Source organism: Monodelphis domestica, chromosome 3 (genome assembly GCF_027887165.1).
Source record: "Monodelphis domestica isolate mMonDom1 chromosome 3, mMonDom1.pri, whole genome shotgun sequence".
NCBI classification, from domain to species: domain Eukaryota; kingdom Metazoa; phylum Chordata; class Mammalia; order Didelphimorphia; family Didelphidae; genus Monodelphis; species Monodelphis domestica.
The window spans coordinates 498,788,262-498,808,525 of NC_077229.1; the positions used below are offsets into that span (position 1 = coordinate 498,788,262).

General features: G+C 39.0%; 1 protein-coding gene across 18 annotated transcripts in view; it reads right to left on the reverse strand.

The window, feature by feature from the left end:
* MAST4 (microtubule associated serine/threonine kinase family member 4) overlaps window positions 1-20,264 on the reverse strand; it is an 818,549-nt gene that overhangs the window by 183,576 nt on the left and 614,709 nt on the right. For 10 of the 18 annotated variants that reach the window (XM_056824829.1, XM_056824830.1, XM_056824827.1 and 7 more), the window contains one exon: window positions 13,976-14,002. The exons of the other annotated variants lie outside the window; for them this stretch is intronic. In XM_056824829.1, coding sequence (XP_056680807.1) covers window positions 13,976-14,002 — 27 coding nt within the window. The remainder of the gene's footprint in view (window positions 1-13,975; window positions 14,003-20,264) is intronic. 18 annotated transcript variants of the gene reach the window in all.

Genomic DNA, 20,264 nt, shown 5'->3' on the forward strand with positions numbered 1-20,264 from the left:
CTGTAGTCCATTATCAAGGTTTTCAGGTGAACATTTAAGGGCTCAAAGGGAATCATTCCTAAAGACCAGGCAAATATAGGAAGAGAGAGAGGAAAAACCTCTAGAGTGTGAAGAGCAATATTTAAATGAAGAATACTTTGTTTGCAAAATGAAATGATTATCAATTATGACAAGTCTCATACTTCTTCCCCATTAGGTTTTGAACTATTTGAGGACAGGGATTGTTTCTGCCATTCCTTATATCCCAGCACTCAGCAGAGTGACTCCATTTCTTCTTCTTGTTACTTACAGAATTCAATCATTTTGCTACAGTAGGCTTGATCCTCCCACCTTCTTTCAACAAATAATTGTTTGTATTTTCTTGGTCTGATTTTATCAAGCAATTCAGTTATAGTCTCTTGTTTTTTAAACCCGTCTTTTCTTCTCAACCTTCCTTTCTCCCTCTCCTTCCACTCCACTCCCCACCTCTCCCATGAGCCATCCCTTTGTAACAAAGACAACCATTAAAGTCAAACCAGCTAATGGACTTGCAGCCAAGATGACTTACTGGAATGGAGGTAGGCAGCCCACCTACTACAGCAAAAATATAAAAAAACGGTATCAGAGTGAATAATGATGAATAAATCCAATGAGAAACTTCAGCAAGTGACTTCATCCACTCCCAAAATGCACAAAACATCAGCCAGAAGCTCATGGACAAAAGGAAAGGGGAAATGCCAGAAAAGCAATGGCACTGTAAGCAAAGGAACAATAAGCATCACCCTGAGTCGTTCAAAAGATGGGGCCATGAATTCCAAACCTCCATTTAAGGAGGGAGCAGAAAGTCTCTTCATTTCTCACCTGGCTGCACTACTCTAGGACTGCTCCAGTTTTTCTACCTTGACCCCTGGTAGGGTAAGCCCCCTATTTCCAACTTCCCTATTGTGTCTTGCCTTCCCCCATTAGATTAAAAGCTCCTAGAGAGTAGGGGCTTTCTTTCTTTTTTTTTTTCATATTTGCCTCCCTAGAATTAATACAGTGCTTGGCCTGTGCTAGGAACTTAAATGTTTATTTACTGACTGTAAGAACTATTCTCAGGGTTTTGAGAAGGTAAAGTAAAAGGAATACACTAATACAGAAGGAAGAATAGAGCAGAGGTTGCCATTTCTCATAATTTGGGTATACAAGAAGAGTATACACACAGAAAGGAAAAAAGGGGTGGGGAAGTAGGCATCATATATATGTGTGTATATATATATATATATATGTATGTATATATATGTATATATATATGTGTATATATATATATATATATATGAATAAAGAATTAAATATTGTATATATTTTACCAATTTTTTTTTTTACCAAATTTTACCAAACTGCACAAAGGAAGTTTGAATACACATAGAGACTCAGAATCACATACACACATAGTTTGGTAGGGAAATAAAGCAACTCAACATAAAAATGAAGGGATAGGGAAGAGAGAGTTAAGAGGGGGTTAAGAGGGAAACAGTGAGAGAGGAGGAAATCACAAAAAAACTTCCCGATTCTAAAAAAAAGGGAGGGAGTGTTAAAAGGAGAAAATAAGGCAAAGCAAAATAGTCAAATCGAAGGGGTGAGGGATTTGTGCCCATCAATTGAGAAACAGATGAAGAAATTATGATTTGTGAATATAAAATATTATTTTGGCATAAGAAATGATGAAAGGTGATTTCAGAAAATGCTGGGAAATATGAAATGAAGAAGAAAAAATGAGCAGAATCAGAAAATTTAATTCTACAGTCACATAAAGAAAATTAAAATGTGCTTTGTTTTGGTTGACATAGGTCTCTTTTTGTCATTTTATTTGAGATATGGAGTGAAAGGAGCAAGAGAATATAGAATGATGCAAAAAAACTAGAGAAGAACCATTAAAACATTTTTAAAACTAACACTTCAATGAGGGAGAAGGCACTCATAGGATATTATAATTAGCCAGAGTTAATGTCTAAGGATCAAATAAAAAAATTTAAATTTGTCACTGATCTATTCAAAGGGCGTTACTCAATAACTCTATCAGTAGAAAATAAGAAGGCAAAGTTTCCAACAATTGGATAAATCCTCAAGCTCTCTAGAGGCAGAGGGAGTGGGTAATGATGAGAATGCATGATCAATACCTCTGAAAAGACAGTAACTTAATGAGGAGAATTTCAGCCTTTTAAGTCCTTTGGAAACAAGCAAGCATTCCTTCAATCTCCTTCTGTCTGGGTCATTCCCACACAGGAACTTAAATGACCTCTCTCCCCCAACAACCTCTCAATTATAAAGTCCAGGAAAGGGAAGGCTTCTTGCTTCAGGCAAATGAGTGTTGGCCCTGTTTGAAGATATTGCTTGTTTCTGGTTACTAGGTGTAAGCACAAAAGGTAACACATGGCCAAAGGATTAGCAAAATCTATGAAAAACATGTGCAAACCATGTTCTACCTTTTATCCAACAGCATTACAATCCCCGGTCCCAGGAGAGTTTAAAAAAACCATACCTCCCAGGCCTGTCCAGTTACAACAAAGAACTGCCCATACTCTCCAGGGGCAGCATTCTCCAGATTCCAAAGGTTTGTTTCCAATGAATTTCCTTTAGAAGTACAGTCTTTGTTTCATTCTGGACAAAGTAGTTGAGTTAGGGGGTAAAGGGAATCTATAAGCTCTTTTTAGCAGGTTCCATAACAGGAAGTATGAACAGGTTTTCCCAAATCTGCATGTCTGTTGTTGTTTTAAAAAGGCAGGTAAAACAGACACAATAGCAGCACTTCAGCCCTGGCCAGGTACACACTTAGGTAAATGATAGATTGTTAAAGAAAAACAAAACAAAACTCATAGCCACCAAGAGGATTGCTAAATTTTAAAGGTTCGATTCTTTTCCTCCTTTCCTAAAAGTGTGGGAAGAAGGCAGAATTCTCTCTAAGGCAAAAAGGGGCCTTAGGTAGGGTCCCATGGAATAGGAGAAATTGGGGGGGAACCTAAAAAAGGGGAGGACAAGACCTGTGGCTATTATGCAGCTGTCCCTCAGCAGAAACCGTGCTCTAAAGCATGGAGAAGCAATGAGGATAAAAAGCAGGCAGTGAGGCAACAGGCCTGGGCAGAGCAGAGAGAGAGTGAGACAAGGAGTGGGAGGAAATGAGAGCAGAGATCCAGGGAGGGGCAGAGCCCTAAGGTAAGAGCAAGTCTTCTGAATCTGACATGACCAGCAAGGTAAGAATAATCTGGCAGCCACATTCTGAAAAGACTCCAATGAGGAAAATAAGTATATTGCCATTCATCTGGTCACTCCTTAATAAGAGCCCACTAAGTTCATTGCTCCTGTTTTTGCTATTATCTTTGTATTCTAGAGTCAACCTCCAAGGAGACTTCGGTTCAAATTCCTTCTCTCCTACTGCTAGGCACAGCGCAGAGGGAGGGGGAGGAGAGATCGTAACTTGCCAAGTGGGTAGCAATGCAATCACAGATCTGGTCCAGTCCCTTTCTCCATCCTCTTTGCACAAGCATCGTGCTAGGTGTGAGAGGCGCAGACACAAAGACCATGAAGACTTGGTTCCTGCATCCAAGAAACCAACGGGGAGGCTACACAGCAGTAGGTAGCAGTGGGGTGGGCTTGTTCTCTTCAGAGCAAAGGTTTGAGGAGTTGGGAATCCATCGCCATTGGAGCTATTGCATAAACGTTCATTGCACTGAGTCAAGATCTTGGATTTTGGAGCAGTCAACAAGGAAAGCAGGAAGATGAGAAAACGATTGCAAAGCTGAGAGATAAAGATGACGGGAAAGATAGCAACAATGAATGAAAGAACATCATTTGGGGTGGGGGAGGTGTGGTTGACATGCTCACTGTTCATACTTTCATCCATGATACACGCACAGGAAGGCAAACGCAATGAAGTCGTGTAGAGCATTTAATCACTAGAAATCAACATGGCAGAGGGAGTAACTGTCAGTCCTTGTTGAGGGGAGCAGGGGATGGAGGAGGGCAGCCGGAAATCGGTCAAGTCGATTTTCCATATTCCTGACAGGATTATATCCAAGATCAAAACCAAGGAAAAATGTCACCCAAAGCTATGGATGTGGCCAAGGTAGGAGCAGTGTGGACACGAGCCTGTGAGGACCCCTCAACACTCGTGGGACCTCAAAGTACTGATTGACACAGATTGAGAGGACGGCCCCCAGCACGTCTCTAACCCTCAGAAAACAAAGTCCACGAGTCAAGAACCACCTCTGTTCTTTTACAAGCATATTCTAGAACCCGAAGACCAAGTTATCGAAGGGTCAAACATGATCACCTCGACATTAGTCAGCATTTTATCTCTACTTACATATAAATAATTTAGCTGCAAGGAAGTCGATAAAATCAATAAGTATTTATTAAACGCTTACTGCATGCTATACATGTAGATAATGTTACTGTTTGGTCTCTAACGCACTTTAGAGATAAGGAGACTGAGGCAAAGAGAATAAAGTGACCTGGCCAGGGTCACACAGACCCAGAATTCCAACTACTGTGCCACCTGGCCACTCTCCATGTGAACAAAAGGAAATAGGAATTTGACTTCTGACTTCACTAATACAGGGAACTCCCAGAGGAGGAAGACATTTCTTGTAACCTATGCAATACAGCACCTTCTCTGAAATTCTGTCTTAGAGACTTAACCTACTTAAGTAACTTGTCCTGGGTTACACAACCAATAATGTGTAATCAGTAATGGGGAATGGGCAGAACCTGGAAGCAGCTAAGTGGCTCAATGAATAGTGCCAGCTTGGAGTCAGGAAGATGAGTTCAAATCCAGCTTCAGACACTTACCAAGTGTGTGACCCTGGGCAAGTCATTTAACCCTATGTGTTTCCAAAACATCTCCTCTGTAAAATGGGGATAATAACAGCTTCCCAGGGTTGTTGTGCATATCAAATGACATAATAATTGTAAAGCACCTAGCACAGAGCCTGGCAGATAGTAAGCACTATGTAAATGTTAGATGATATTGGTATTGTTGTTGTTGTTGTTCCTGGCTTAGAGGCAGTGGCTTCCTGGTTCATGTTTAATTACTAGTTCCTTGAAGAAAAAAAATATATGAGGGACATTTTTTACATTTAATCTATATTATTGACATTTTCTCCATCACTTTCATAAGTCTAGACAAAAACAAGCACTATTTTGTAGCATTTGCTGATTTCCTGGATGTAAATCTTACACTGATCATTTAAAATTTAACAAACAGCTATGGCAACACAGTGAATAAATAGAGTCTCAAGCCTGGAGATTGGAGGTTCTGGGTTCAAATCCAGTATCAGACATTTCCAAGCTGTGTGACTCTGGGTAAGTCACTTAACCTGGATCACTTAGCCCTTATAGCTCTTCTGTCTTGGAATTGATATTTAATATGGATTCTAAGAAAGAAGGCTAAGGGCTTTAATAAATCGAAACTAGCACACCTGACTGGCCTATCTCTGCTCAGAAGTTAAGTTTCCAAACATTGCATCATTCTATGTATTTCACAAATGTTAGTACAATAGGAGTCATACCCAGTGCTTACAAGGGGTTTATAATTTGATAGAGGGAATATAAGATGAGAACAGGTAAGAAATCATACAAATGTGCATAAAATGTAGTATGTCATGTGCCATATACTTGCTTTGGGAGGCATGTGGTTGAATAGCATAAAATAAATAATTAAAGGTTGTAATAACTCTTTTAATAAAAATAATCTGTTTAATTCTTAACTTTTCCATTCATACCAGAAGAGGTTTGCTCCCCAGGGTAGCAAATTGAACTATTTAACTGAGATGGCCCTGAAGGAGTAAGGTAGGAAATGCAAATGTCAAGAGAGAGGATAGGGGAGAAAAGAGAGAAGAAGAAGAAAAAGAAGAGGAAGAAGAAGGAGAAGAAGAAGAAGAAGAAGAGAGAGAGAGAGAGAGAGAGAGAGAGAGAGAGAGAGAGAGAGAGAGAGAGAGAGAGAGAGAGAGAGAGAGAGAGAGAATTTCCAGTAGAATGTGAGTGCTTTGAGGTAAAACAGTGTGACTGGGGAGGGGGTTGAGTAAAGGGATAAGATGAGAAGTTTCAAGGGAACAACTCAAATGTCAGCATCATTCAAGATCAAAATAGCATGAAGAGCAAGATGTACCATCTCTCCAACTGAAGGACAGGAAGTACAGGCACTCCACTCAATCTGAAGGGTCTAATCTTAAAGAATGCAGGCTTTAGATAAATCATTTCCCATTTCCAAGGACCAGAGTAACTCTGATGCCCTACCCAACAGAGCTCCAAAAATACTGAAATTCAGTAGTGAGTAAAACCTCACTATGTTACAAAATTCTGAGATAAGAAAACTGGAATCTCTAAAAATGTCTAAATAATTTGGTCTACAAGGTGACGAGTTAACATATCAGATAGGTAGGTGAAACAACTGGTTATCTTTGAACAAAATGTTCATTAGGGTTGAGTTCCGTTGTAATAATGTTTTAAATAAGAGAAGAAAGACACCTCCTTCCTTTCATTTAAGTAGTTCAGAGTATTTTTCTTCTCTTTTTCATCTTTTTTTCCCCCTTAAGCCCTTGAGTTCTATTCATTGACTCAAAGTATGATTTCACTCTTAGTTGGCCTTCAGAAGCAGACATGTATGATAAGAAGGTAAAGATGTGGGAAACTCCTTAAAGTCACAATACAAAAAATGGCGCAATCAGCTTGCAATACAATATGCAAAGTGGTATGTCAGTCAAAGATACTGAACATTCTGGGAAAGAAACAAGATCTGGGTAGAAGAGATACACAAAAGGGTGGTGGCTGTCTAGAGAAGGATATCTCCAGATCCACACACACCATATCTACACAAATGAAAGAAAAGAAACATTAGGAATGGGAGAGACCCTTTAGAAAGGAGAGGTTTAGAAAACTTGGAGCTAACATGTACTAAAAGTTATTAGGATGACTAGTTAGGATATTAAAACTGGGGAAAAGAAATAAGTCATGTAAACTAAGAGAAGAGGATAAGACTTGGGGAAGTTATTCTGAGTAATGGCTGTCAAAATAGAAATGTTTCATATGCACAAAGGGTTTATTTTGCTAATTACTTTAGGGAATGCCAAGCATTGTAGATTGTTTTATGATGGAAAACATAACATCCCCCCATACACTGCCACTGGCACAGGAATTAACTACATCTTTCTGGATCTATATAATAAAAATATGAACAATAAGAAACATGAAAGCAGGGTGATCTTTTGGAGGAAAACCGTAGGTAGTTTAGTGGAAAGAGTAGAGTACTTAGCTTAGAGTCCAGAAGACCTGAGCTCAAATTTAGCCTCAGAAATTGACCAGTTGTAGGATTCTAGGCAAGTTATTTAATGCTATTTGCCTCAATTTCCTCATCTGTAAAATGAGCTTGAAAAGGAAATGGCAAAACAGTGTAGGATTTTTGCTTCCAAACCCTGTGAATCCTGGAATCCTCAATTTTTTTAAGTCCTAACCCAAAACTCCTATTGGTAAAAAGAGTTGAAGTCTATGGATATCCTACTTCTGAGAAGCAGAGGAAATATGTCTTATCATTCTCATTCACCTATATTATCATAATAAGAGGACGGCCTGGTGGTGCATTGGATGGAACATCAGGCCTAGAATCAGGAAAACTCATCTTTCTGAGTCCAAATCTAGCCTCAGACACTTACTAGTTGTGTGACCCTGGGCAAGTCACTTAGTCCTTTTTGCCTCAGTTTTGTCTTCTGTCAAATGAGCAGAGGAAGGAAATGCCAAACTACTGCAGTGTCTTTGCCAAGAAAATCCTAAATAGTGTCACAAAGGCTATCTGGAACTAAATTTCTGGAGCCTTGGAGTGTTTAGTTTGATGAAATTTCCAAGGTTCCAGGGCAATTTCCACCTAAACTCGTGGGTTTCCTTCAGGTCTAGAGCAGGATGTGGCTCTAGTGGAGGAGGGAGGGGCAATCCATTCAGTAACAGTACTAGATACACCCAGTACTAAGAATCCCAAAGAGACAAACTGGACACAATGAATATTGTGAACATCAATGACATTGACTTTACTGGGCAGGGGATGGAGATGGAAGAAAGGGGGACTGAGCTGATTCCACAGTTTTCAATCTAACTTAGATCCTGATCCCACTAATAGTGATTTCAACTTCCCAGGGATACCCAGAAACAATGCAGTTTCTGAAGAGTCCCTAGTCTAAGAACAGAACTAAACCACGTTCACAGATTAGATTGAAAGCTAGAAGAGTCCTTAAAAGCAATGGAGTTCAATTCCTTCATTTTACATTAAGAAACTTGCCCAAGGTCACAAGGCACATACCTAATAAGTGTCCAGTGCAGGATATGACCCTGGGTCCTCCAGACTCAAAAGTCCAGTGCCCTATCCACTGTACCACACTGCCTCTTCAAAGCCTTAAGACTGCTGCCGACCAGAATGGATCCCACCCACCCCAGGTGATACTGATGTAAAGCCACCTGGGATTTCAGGGAATACTTCCTCTATTTGATTCAGTGTAATGCTTCTCTATCAACAGGTGTAAAAGGGAGATTAAAAAAGAGCCTACTGATGTCCCAAGTCTGAGCATGTAGGCCTGAAAAGGGGGGGAGACGCTGCTGACAGTGAACTGGATCCAAGCAAACAACAGAGCTTCATGACTCCAGCAGTGCCATTCAGAGAGCAAGTTGCAAGCACACATCCAATGGGAAGACAAGAAACTCCAACGTTTACTTCTTTTGGAAGAGTGGCAGCCTCAACACAACTCCAATGCATAACCTACATCATCGCAGTTTGGGGAGATGCTCAATGGGCTAAGACTTGAATGGCACAGCTCAAACCGAAGGGGAAAAAAATCAACATGCTGAAACTCCTCTATAAATATTACATGACAGAAGGACAAAAGCACAGAGATGTTATTTAAAAGTCACAGCTTTAGAACTGCAGTCTGGCTGTGCTGGGAATCACTGAAAAGATAATGATGATTTTAAAGTCTCTCAGGGACATCTTGTGACTTTCCCCCCCTCGACAAGAATAAAGTGTTTAACTGTACTGCCGCTGACCCTGTAAAAATGTTATGGGCATAACAGAAAAACACAAACTGGGCACCCCCTTCCCCCCAAGCTTACCCAGTTCTGTCAAATCTGCATTTTTAATGTACAAAGGTTCAGGTACCTTAAGAAAATAATATAGCCAAGGTTCCTGTCTGCTCCCAGCATGCCCCCAGTTCAATAAAATATCCTCTGAAAAGTGTAACATACAGAACAACTTGATTTTATTAAATTCCAAATCTGATAAGCCTATATCCTGTTTCCTTGGCCACATATTACATTAGTGTATATTCAAATGAATGGTGTCAGTTTTGAAGTTAGTTATTTTTGAATTCTGGACTAGGCAATCAACAAAAATCAGATCAAATTCCAGTTTAATTTTCTACTATTTATGTATGTGTGGCAAGAGCAAAACACTCCATATTCTCAGGTACCCAAAATATTCCCTCCTCAACTCAGGCTAGCAACCCCCCTAACTTGGAATTTCTGCCACTTGTGGCATTAGCTTTACCTTGATGGAAAAACAAACAAAAGAAAAAAAACTTTTGAAAAATCTCCAACCAAAGAACAACTATACCCCAACTATAATCCTCTTCTTTGACTCTTCTGTCAAAGATGAAAACACTAGGAAATGTGAAGGCCAGCGTTGTATTCATATAAAATATCAGCAACCTGGTAAAAACAAAACGGCAGTTATGCCCACCTGCCTCTTGAAGCACACTATGAAACAGGCTAACTTGAGCTCTCTCTATATAGGACATCTGCTTCAAATAAAGGTCAAATATTTGATCCAGGGAAGCCTCTGAAACGCTCTACAAAGAGAATCCAAAGTCCTGATGTCTGCTTGTGTGAAACGGATACACGTTATCAGATCAAAGGTGCATACAGTCAGAGAAGGAACCTCCTGCCCTCCTCCTCCCTCCTTTCTTCTTTCCACACAATTCATCTCATACGTCTCCCAGACTGAGAAACACAAGAGTGACAAGCACACTCCCCGCGCCCCACAATGAAACCTGTAACGCTGGGATAGTCCTTCCAGTGATCAAGGTTTGCCTTGCAGCCTGTCAAACTTTCTTAGAGTTTGCTGCTCGGGACACAAAGCTGCAGTGGCCGGCCACAAACTTCATGGCAAAGAAGCCCGAGATCCGGAGCTCCGAAACGAAAGCATTCACTCTCCAGCCAAACTCCCACAGCGTTTTTTACCTTTGTGTCCGGCGAAGCCTGTTTCCACTCCTCAAATGAGGCAAAGTAAAGTTTGAGAGAACAGTCCAAAAATTGGGGTCAGACATATCCATTTTTCTCTCTCTCTTCAATCCACTGAAGGTTCAAAGTCGTTTTAAAAAAAAGAGGGGCAGGGAAATAAAAGGAAAAAGAAAAAGAAATCCCAATTATCTGCTCACTCCCTCTAGAGAAAATGTAACGAGAACTGTGCTCTCAAAAGCAACTTGGAGCATGTCTGAGAAGCACGCGTCCCCCTCGGAGCCTCTAATTAATATACAGCATTTTCGTGAAGGTTCGATAACTTGTTTCCTCTTTGGGCTGACCTATCTTGCTCAGGCACTGGCAGCTATAAACAGTAATTACAATAGTTTAGCCCTATGTTCTGCTGAAAATGCTCTCTCTGTATGTGATTCAGCCCTAGGTACTTTGTCATGTTTGGCAGATACCATTCAGGGCTACTCAGAGGGGGGAGAGAAAACTACTATTCTGAGTCTTCCCTGGCAGGCAGCTGCTTATCAGGAAAAAGCCTGCACATCTGAGCATGAACAGAGCTCATGGTTTCCGTCACCTTCTCTTTTAACAAGAAGATAACATTTTAAAAAGAAACAATTGTCTCTACCTCCCCCTCCTTCCCTTTTAGAGGCAAGGTAGGTACTAAAAAAAAAAAAATAAATAAATAAATTCGCTAATCTTTTGGGAGTCTTCACTAGGATTTACGCCGGGTACCACTCATCCTAGCCTTACAGCCAGTGGGGAAATGAGGATGGAAGTACGCACTTCAGTACGGAGAGAGAGAACAGACTAATTTCCTTACTGTCTCTAAGACGGTGCTCACATAGCAAGCAACTCGGCTCGCAAGGTTGGGAAGCAAACATCTCAGTAGCAGGGACTTATGGGAAACAGCATTCAGAAGCCTGTTTGCTCATCCCACAGTGGAAGCCCGTAGCACGTTACACACAGACATCTTCCTTCTCCTTTACCTCCCTACCCCACAAAAAGGAATGGGTTATTGCCTCCCTAGGAAAAAAAAATCCGGGAATTTTAGCAGGACACACAAGGGAAAGCATTATTTCACCGGCAAAGGCGGCTTTGATTCATTCAGAAGTGAAAAAGGATATGACTAACAGCCAGGGTCACTCAAAATGACAATCCCCTGGATCAAATCAGTGATGGGTCTTTACTAACTGGGAAGCTGGCCGTTTCCTATGAAAACCAGGCAAATAGAGTGCCTCACCTTTAATATCTGAAATCTAAAACTTTTGGTAAACAAAACTTGCTTTTTCATCCATACCAATGTGATTACCACAATGGATAATTGTGAGTCTGTCATAAATTACATGTAGCTTTATGAAATGCAACAAGTCATTTACCTAAATGTAAAATTAAGGGACCCAAAGAGTAATGATAACCACAGGCATTTTTTTAGAACAATATTTCTTCAAACTAGGAAGAAGAGCACCATAGAGTTGAGTTAAAGCATAAAATAATATTGAATTTTAGAAATGTGAAAAAAAATGATCACTTTTCAATTACAGAGACTCGGGGGTAGATTCATAAAATGTTGAAATTGAAGAGGACCTTACTCATCCTTGGTCAAGTCATTTAACCTTCTGGACCTCTGTTTCCTTATTTGCAAAATTGAGTTGGAATAAATATCATCTTTGGCCTTGTCCAGTTCTGTATCTCTAATAGTAAAAATCATCTAGCCCAACATTTTGAAATAGGAGGAAACTAAGGATCAGGGAATTCAAGTTGCTCAACTCTCAGCTCTTTCCAGCATAGTCTTCTGGGTATTCTGAGTGGGTCAAGCACAGGATAGGGGAGATATTGCTTGGCAAAAAATTCTTATGAAAAAGATCTTGGGATTTCAGTGGACTGCAATTCACTACAAATCAAGTGTCAATGACAATCAAAAAGTTAACCTTATCTTAGATTATGTAATGTCCAGAATGAGGAAGAAAATTGTTCTATGGATTTCCCTCTGGGGTAGATCAAATCTGGAAAGCAATATTCAGTTCTGAGAATTACATCTTAGAAAAGACCAGAAAAGGCAGACTAGTATAGAAAAACAGTATATATAATAGAAAAAACTAGGGAAATCTTAGTATGGAAGTCTCCTTCACAGATGCAGATCCTAAACCATTTATAACTTATAAAGGAGGAAAAGAAGGCTTAGATATGACTCATACTTGCCATCAAATGTCTGAAAGAGTGTTATATAGATAAAGGAGCAGACTTACTTTGCTTGGTCCCAAAGGGTAGGCATAGAAACAACAGAGTAATTTCCCCAAGAGCTGAAACAGCTTAAAATTTTGAAATTCAAAAACTGAATAGGCCACCTGAGGATACTGGTATCAGGTAGTCTTCTCTTGTCTCAATAAAGACAAAAGCTGGATTACTTATAGGAGACACTGTAGAAGGCATAAGCAAATATGGATAAAACTAGATGGCTTCAAAACTTTCAACTTTTAAGATTCTTTGTTTTGGGCCACTAGGTGGCTTAGTGGATGGAGAACCTTGGGACATTAAGCCCTGGGTTCAAATTTGACCTCAAACACTTCCTAGCTGTGACCCTTGAAGGCAAGTTACTTAGCCCCAAATGCCTAGCCCTTACAATTCTTCCATCTTGGAACCAATACTGATTCTAAGATAGAAGGTAAAGGTTAATTAAAAAAAAAAAGATTTGGTGTGTCTCTGAGTGTATATGCGTGGAAAACATCAGATAGCAATGTAGGATTAACACAAGAACTTGTAATTTTGTCAGTGAGTATTCCCAGTATGGTAACTCCCTTCACTGATGAAGACTACAATCTGACAGATTTTTAAATTATTCTCTAAGAGAACCGCTTAAGGCTCAGAAAGGTCAAATTGTTTACTCTTGGTCATGAAGCTAGCTTGGAAAATTAATATTGAATTGTATCCAAATGGCCCCCTATTTAAAGTTCAAACAATTTAATGTTAAGGATTAGGCTCAAGCTCTGTCTCCCAGACTTATGTTGGGTCTTCCCTTCTTTTGTCTAAAAACTGGCAGAGTGGAGACCTGTTCCCTATTTTTATTTAAAAAGGACTCAATTAAGTAAAGAAGTTACCTAGGTAATGTCACCACAATGGCGGGGAAAGCGCCCTGGCTTGATTGGCAGAGCCTGTCTTGGCCAGGAAGTTCCGCGATTTCCTGAAGGAAGTCTCGAGTTCATTTCCTGTGTGGCTGTTGTCCAATGAGAAACCTCTTTCTACGTCCTGGGGTGGGACTAGGTGATGAGGAAGGGAACTTGTTGCCAGCACTATAGGAAGTCAGCTCTCTTTTTTGGTTGGGACTCCCCAGCTCAGCCCATTGCTCCTTCCCAGCTGCTGATTTTTCTTCCAGCTTGATCTAGCTCTCTGCTGCCCACGGAGTCTTCTCACCCAGCTATGAATTCTATGGCTTCTCTTTGGGCTGGAGAGAGCCCATGGCTAGTTATAGAGAGCAGTGTATTTTAATGAACTGATATTTTTAAACTAAAAATAGAGCCTTTGGATAATTTCAGATGTCACTCTAGTAAATGTCAGATATGGAATTTGAAGTCCAAGCCCCAGAACTCTCTCTATTATACCCCACGGTCATGACAGTATAACAAAAACAATTAACTGGAATGTTTTCGAAGTTCCGTGATTTACATGTGTTATCTCATTTGGCAGGAATGTACATTGCTTGGGTAAATTGTATCTAGCAAAGATGAGACTTACTTACCAACTCCTCTCTCCTTGGTACCATCCGCTAGAAGAAAGAAATCATTGGAGCACAATTAGCTCTCTTCACTTGGCCAGACTTAGAATGAGATCAGAGTAAAAGACCAAGCCCCCACATTCTACCCAGCAGTTTGTCTCCACTGTCTAACCAGCCACCCTTGTCTCTTGTCTGTATTCCTTCCATCACTTATTCTAAGGATAACAGTCAAATAAATACAACTGTTTTTAGAAGTACGTCAACTGGATTCTCCATGTATCCCCTTACTATCTCTGGAATTCCCCAGATACTCCCTTCCTGGCCACTTCTTCCATATATGAGAGGCCATCACCATTAGAAGGAAACCCCTTTGAAGAAAAGGACCATCTTTTGTTTATCTGAATCCCAGCTAATTTTGTGCGAAAATAAGCACTTAATGAATGCTTTTTTCATTCATTCAACCTCATTTTCACGTTATGAAATAATGCCATTTGGATGAGTCATGGAAACAACAAAGCTGGTAATAACAGTATAATATTATTGATATAAAGAGATAAGGTACATGGCTACTTTAAAATGAATAAATGCAACGTCAAATGTTGGCTTACTCATTTCTGGGAAGAAATACTGGGAACAAATTCACTCCCCGAATTTTCAACATCCTTCAAGAGGAAGGAATATGCCAAGTAGGGAAAGAGTGGTATTTTGCTTTCAGGAGCTCTTTGATCTTAAAATTTAATCATCTCAGTGGTAACAAATATAATTATAACAAGTACACTTGCTGAGCACTTCATAGTTTCCAAAGTGCTTCAATACAGCCTACTTACTTTGATTGTTAATGAGAAAACTGAAAAATGAATTGCCCAAGGTCACACTGCCTTACAGTAGAGCCATAACTGGGACCCAAGATGCTTGCAGTGATAGATTTTAGTATAAGCTAAGTAAGCTATAGAGTCTCCCATTATGAGATACTACTAACATATCAGGACAGCTAGATGGTGCAGTATGGATAGAGTTCTGTGGAGTCAGGAAGATGAGTCTTCCTGAATTCAAATCTGGCCTCAGCCACTAGCTATGTGACCCCGAGGAAGTCTCATAACCCTGTTGGCCTCAGCTTCTTCATATGTAAAAATGAGTTGGAGAAGGAAATGGCAAACCACTCTGATATCTTTGCCAAGAAAACTCCAAATGGGGTCGCCAAGAGTCAGACATGAAACAACAGACCAACAACAAAAAGATATCAGAGTTACAGGTATGGTTTTCCCTAAGTCTTGACTTAGCTTAGAGATGCAGCATATTATAACTAGATTCTTGGCTTCTTGTCTTTCAGGGCACTAGATAATCCTACCTTTCTCGATTCAACGAGATTGAAAAAAAATTAATGAATTATCCATCTATCTATCTTTACCATAATGATGTTATCATGAAGAAAAAAATGATCCACTTTCTTTTTAATCAACCAGGCAACCACCATTATTAACCAGCTCCAATGTGCCAAGTCCAAGGGCTAGGTGCTGAAGGTACAAAGAAAGAAAAATCCTTACTCTCAAGGAGTTTTCATTACCTTCAAGAGATTACAATAGAAGAATTCTATTCAATTCACATCAGTAAACAGTGATTAGATCAGTATTATTCCCAGATTTCCAAAGAAGATGGTAAAATACAAAGATAAAAATAAAATAAATTGCCTTCAAAGGGATTATAGTCAACTGGGGTGTGGCAGTGGCTTGCGGAATCTAATAATGTCAAATGAGAATTTGACAGGATTCAAAGTGTTCTAACAAACTTGGAAGAGTGAGTTCTTCTCCTTTGGAACTCAGGGGAGAACTTCATGAAGGGTCAGTGTGAGCTGGGCTCAAGGAAAGAGAAGGATTTCCATATGCAGAGATGGTTCTATCAAAATTTGGGGAGCAAGAGAAGGCAAGATAAGATATTAGCCTGGAGAGTAGATCAATTTGAGCAGAATGTAAAGGACATAATAATAGTTTTTTTTGAAAGTCTGTCAAAGTAGGTTTCCAGGCAGACTGAGGGGGGCCTTGAGTGCTAGACTAAGGAGGTTTATCCTGTAGGCTACAGTCACTAAGGACTTTTGGCCTTGGTAGGGGAATGGGAAAATCATGTTAGCATCCTCCCATAATTTAACATTCCCTTGAGGTCAGCACTAGGTTAGAATAAAGTTACCAGGTCTATACCCAAAGTACAAGAATAGAGGGAATACTGGCCTTTGATCAATGTGAAGTTACTGATGAAATGATCTAGTGTTTCATTTCCTTAGGGACCCTTGTGATCAAGTCTTTTCTTTTTCCTTCTTTTTTTTTTTTAAATCTTTACCTTCTATCCTAGAATGCATACTAGGCATTTAGGGTTAAGTGACTTGCCCAGGGTCACACAGATAGGAAGTATCTGAGGTAAAATTTGAATCCAGAACCTCCCATCTCCAGGTCTGGCTATTTACCGAGCCACTTTGCTGCCCCTACATTGAAATCTTACTGAATAACTCAGTATGCCAGGAAGGTAAACCTTAGATCTTGATATCAGGGGAACACAAGTACTGGTCAGAATTCTAGTCCCAGTCAGGTTACAGAATACATATTTGTGGTTAAGTTCAGAAAAGGTCATCACCAAAAAATTGGCCGCTTTGGACACAGACAGAAATATGGGTTCAAAAATCAGAACTCTCTATTCCGTGTGCCCCAAAGTGAATAGGCACAATATCGCTCATATTCTATACTTACTTTATTACTTTAAAGATGCTAAAACTGTCTATTCACAAATAAACACAGTCTATGATTCCTGATCATACTAATTCATTATAGAATCATAAATGTCTAGCTAGAAGGGGCTTTAATGAACCCATTTACATAATAGAAATATATGATATGTTCATATATAAAACATATATTTATTTCTGTATAAATATATTGTGTAATATATAATGCATTGCTATATATTATTTCCATATTAGCATTATTTATATAAAATAGGGAAACGGGGGGTCAGAGAGAATAAATGGCTTTTCAAAGATAATGCATGTCATGTCATAATATAACTAGGATCTAAATCCACATTTTAAGAGGCCAAATAAAATCATTTTTCATGATGTTTTACTACATACACAATCCAATAAGATCTTGTTAAAGTTTCACAAATTCCTAAATAAAGGTTAAAGAAGGAATCCAAGGAAGACTAAGGAAGAAATACATTATATATTCCTATTATTAAATCTAATCTAATCAGTTCTTATTATAACACAATAAATGAATAGTTTAACAGGGCGTCAGGTACACCTGAGTTCAAGCCACATCTATGGCACAACACACTGGTTGTCTGACTCTGGGCAAGTCCCTCAACATCTCAGTGTCTCTCAGTAGAGAGTGTCTTCCTCTAGAGTTTCCTGTAACAATGAAATCACATCTGGATCTTAAAAAAAATTTTTTTTACCTTCTATTACATAGCTTAGAAGAATGTTGGGTGTATCAAAAATTCATTTTGAAAAAAAAAAGTATGCATGAGGACGCAGAATGAAAAATGAGGTAAGAGAGGACTTATCAAAGAAATCAGTGAGACTAGTGAAAGGAGATGATAAATTAACTCACTAGTTTGAGATAAGAGTGGGAGTGCATCTAAAGCATAATTGCCAACCAACCTGTTTGACTTGCTTTAGGCATTTATAATTCCAAAGGCAACAGAGTCAGTAAACACAAGAATTAAAGCTGTCAGATACTCAAAGTTTTCTACCCAAGAAATAACTGTGCTGCCAGAAATTACAGAATAGTTTGGGTGAACTTTGCCAAGAATCCAGGGGCAGAAATGCAATAGATAGGAATTTCTTATATAGTCTTATTGAAAAATTCTCAAAACATCACCCATACTAGGACACACAAAAGAACTGTTCATATTGAGCAATACTTCCACAATCTGACTGTTATGAAAGATGTGACTTGTGATTCTCTTTCACTTCATTCCAAATAAAGTTCCTCACCACTGTTTTTATGAGGAAAAGAAGTGAAGCCAACAGAAGGCAAGGAGGCTATTCTATTAAAAGTGGCCCATGAAGGGGCAAGTATAAAGAAAAGTTAAGCAAATATCTTCTGTCCCCACCCCATTTTTCTTCCTAGAGCAAGGTTTGCTATCTTCTCTTTCATCTTTATGATCCTCCTGTCCATCCCAAAGGGTTGCCTACAAAAATACCACCTACTCTTCCTGGTATCATTATTTTTAAAATTCACGAATATGCTTATTACTTAAAAAAAACTTACCTTCTGTTTTAGAACTGACACTAAGAATTGATTTAAAGATAGAAGAGCAATAAGGACTTGGGAATTGGGATTCAGTGACTTACCCTGGGTCACACAGCTAGGAAGTATCCGAGGGCAAATTTGAACCCAAAACTGCCCATCTCCAGACCTGGCTCTCTATCCATTGAGACACTTAGCTGTCTCTATGCCTATTACTTTGAGAGTTACCTTGAATACCATTATTTCCTGTATTGTTTTTCAACTATATCAGGGCCAGAAATCAATCATTGTATGCATTGACCACCCCCCCCCCATCCCAAACCTTTGATAAGTCTCTGATAAGGTCTCACAGAGCTCAGTCTAGGAATGAGAGAGGGCTATCCAGCAGCTAGATAAGAGATGACTTGCATTTTGGAGGATTTCTTTCTTTCTCCTTCATTAATATTTTATTTTCATCATTTACATATAAAAAGATTTTTGGCATTCTTTTTTTTTTAACATTTTGAGTTCTACATTCTCTTTCCCTTTCCCTGCCCTCTAGGTGTTATCACACAAAATATATTTCCATATTCATCATGCTAAGAAAGAAGACATGTTTAAAAAAAAAAACTCATGAAAAAATAAAGCAAAGGATGAGCTTCAATCTACATTGAGACTTTTAGAGAATTTCTAAAAGAGTTGGTTGTTACAAGATTCTCCTTAGGTATGCTATTGCTAGCAGGACTCCAGAGAATTCCAATTGGGATTTGATTGACTTCCTCCATCACTATCAACTTCTGAGTACTCAGGAATTCTAAGAATGGTCAGGTTCCTCTAGCTATCCCCACTTACAAATCTGTTCTAGTTGTGGCCTCCCCTTGTGAAAGTCTCAGAGTGTCCTGAAACTTTGGGGGTAGAGGTTGCTTTGAAAACAGCTTAAAAATAGGCAATTGGTTAAAAAAAATAACAATGACAAATACATGTAGTTGACTTATAAATGCTCTGGACATCCAAATATGTCTCATTTTGAGAAAACCTATGACTTCCATTGCGTAGGTACATCTTCCACACACAGATGACAATTCCTTCTTGTCTCAATCTTCATGAGTTGCCACGGCCAGAAAAAAAAAAATAAGTTCATAACCTGGTGATCAACTTTCTGATGAAACTCTCAGAATTTAGTTAGGTTTGTCTTTGGATGACAAATATATATTCCAGCTCTGGAACAAGATTGAAAACATTCTCAGCTTGAATGAACTCTGGTTTGTGCTTCACTGACAGAAACCATCAAGAACTCAAGGTCATTTCCACACCACAAAGAGACTTTAATGGATGACTGTAGCAATGAGACATCCCAATATGTCTCCTCAAAATTAAAATTATGAAATATTAGGCAAAGAACTGAAAATGTAGCTAAAAGAGGTTAAGAAAAATAAGGAAAGTTTTATATATGTGGACAATGTTAAGTTCATCATTCCTCAAGTATATTTATTTCATCATAATTTGGATTTGTACTAATAAAACTGGGTGGAGGAAATACACAAATTAAAAATGGACTTGGGTTGCTTCAAACACTGGTAAGGTGAGAAGACACCCTTATAAAATCTACAGATGACATGATGCTGGGAGGTGTGGCTCACACAATGGAAGACAAAGTCAAAATCCCAAAAGAGCTTGAAGAGCTTGAAAGAAAAGGTCAAATTAGATGACAAGATCAGATGGAATTTAATAGGAATCCACATTTAATGTTCTACCTTGGGTTCAGAAGAATTATACAAATAAAGGATAGGGAAGATATTGCTAAACAACAGTTCCTGGGTAAAAAAAAAATATCACTTGTGACTCTCAGTGGGCTTGAATGTGGGTTTAATTGTAATTCTATTCTGGTCCTATTGAAGGATCAGATGCTAAGCCAATCTCACCTGTCCTCTGGTAATTACAGAACTCCTCCATACTCCCCTAAAAAGGTGAGAGAAATGGCATCATCTCTATGGTCCTCAGAAAGCAGAACTTTTGTCTCCAACTTCCAGCTCTCTCTCTCTTTACAGATCCACTATCAAAGGAGGTGTGGATAATTATAGATTTATTCTAAAAAA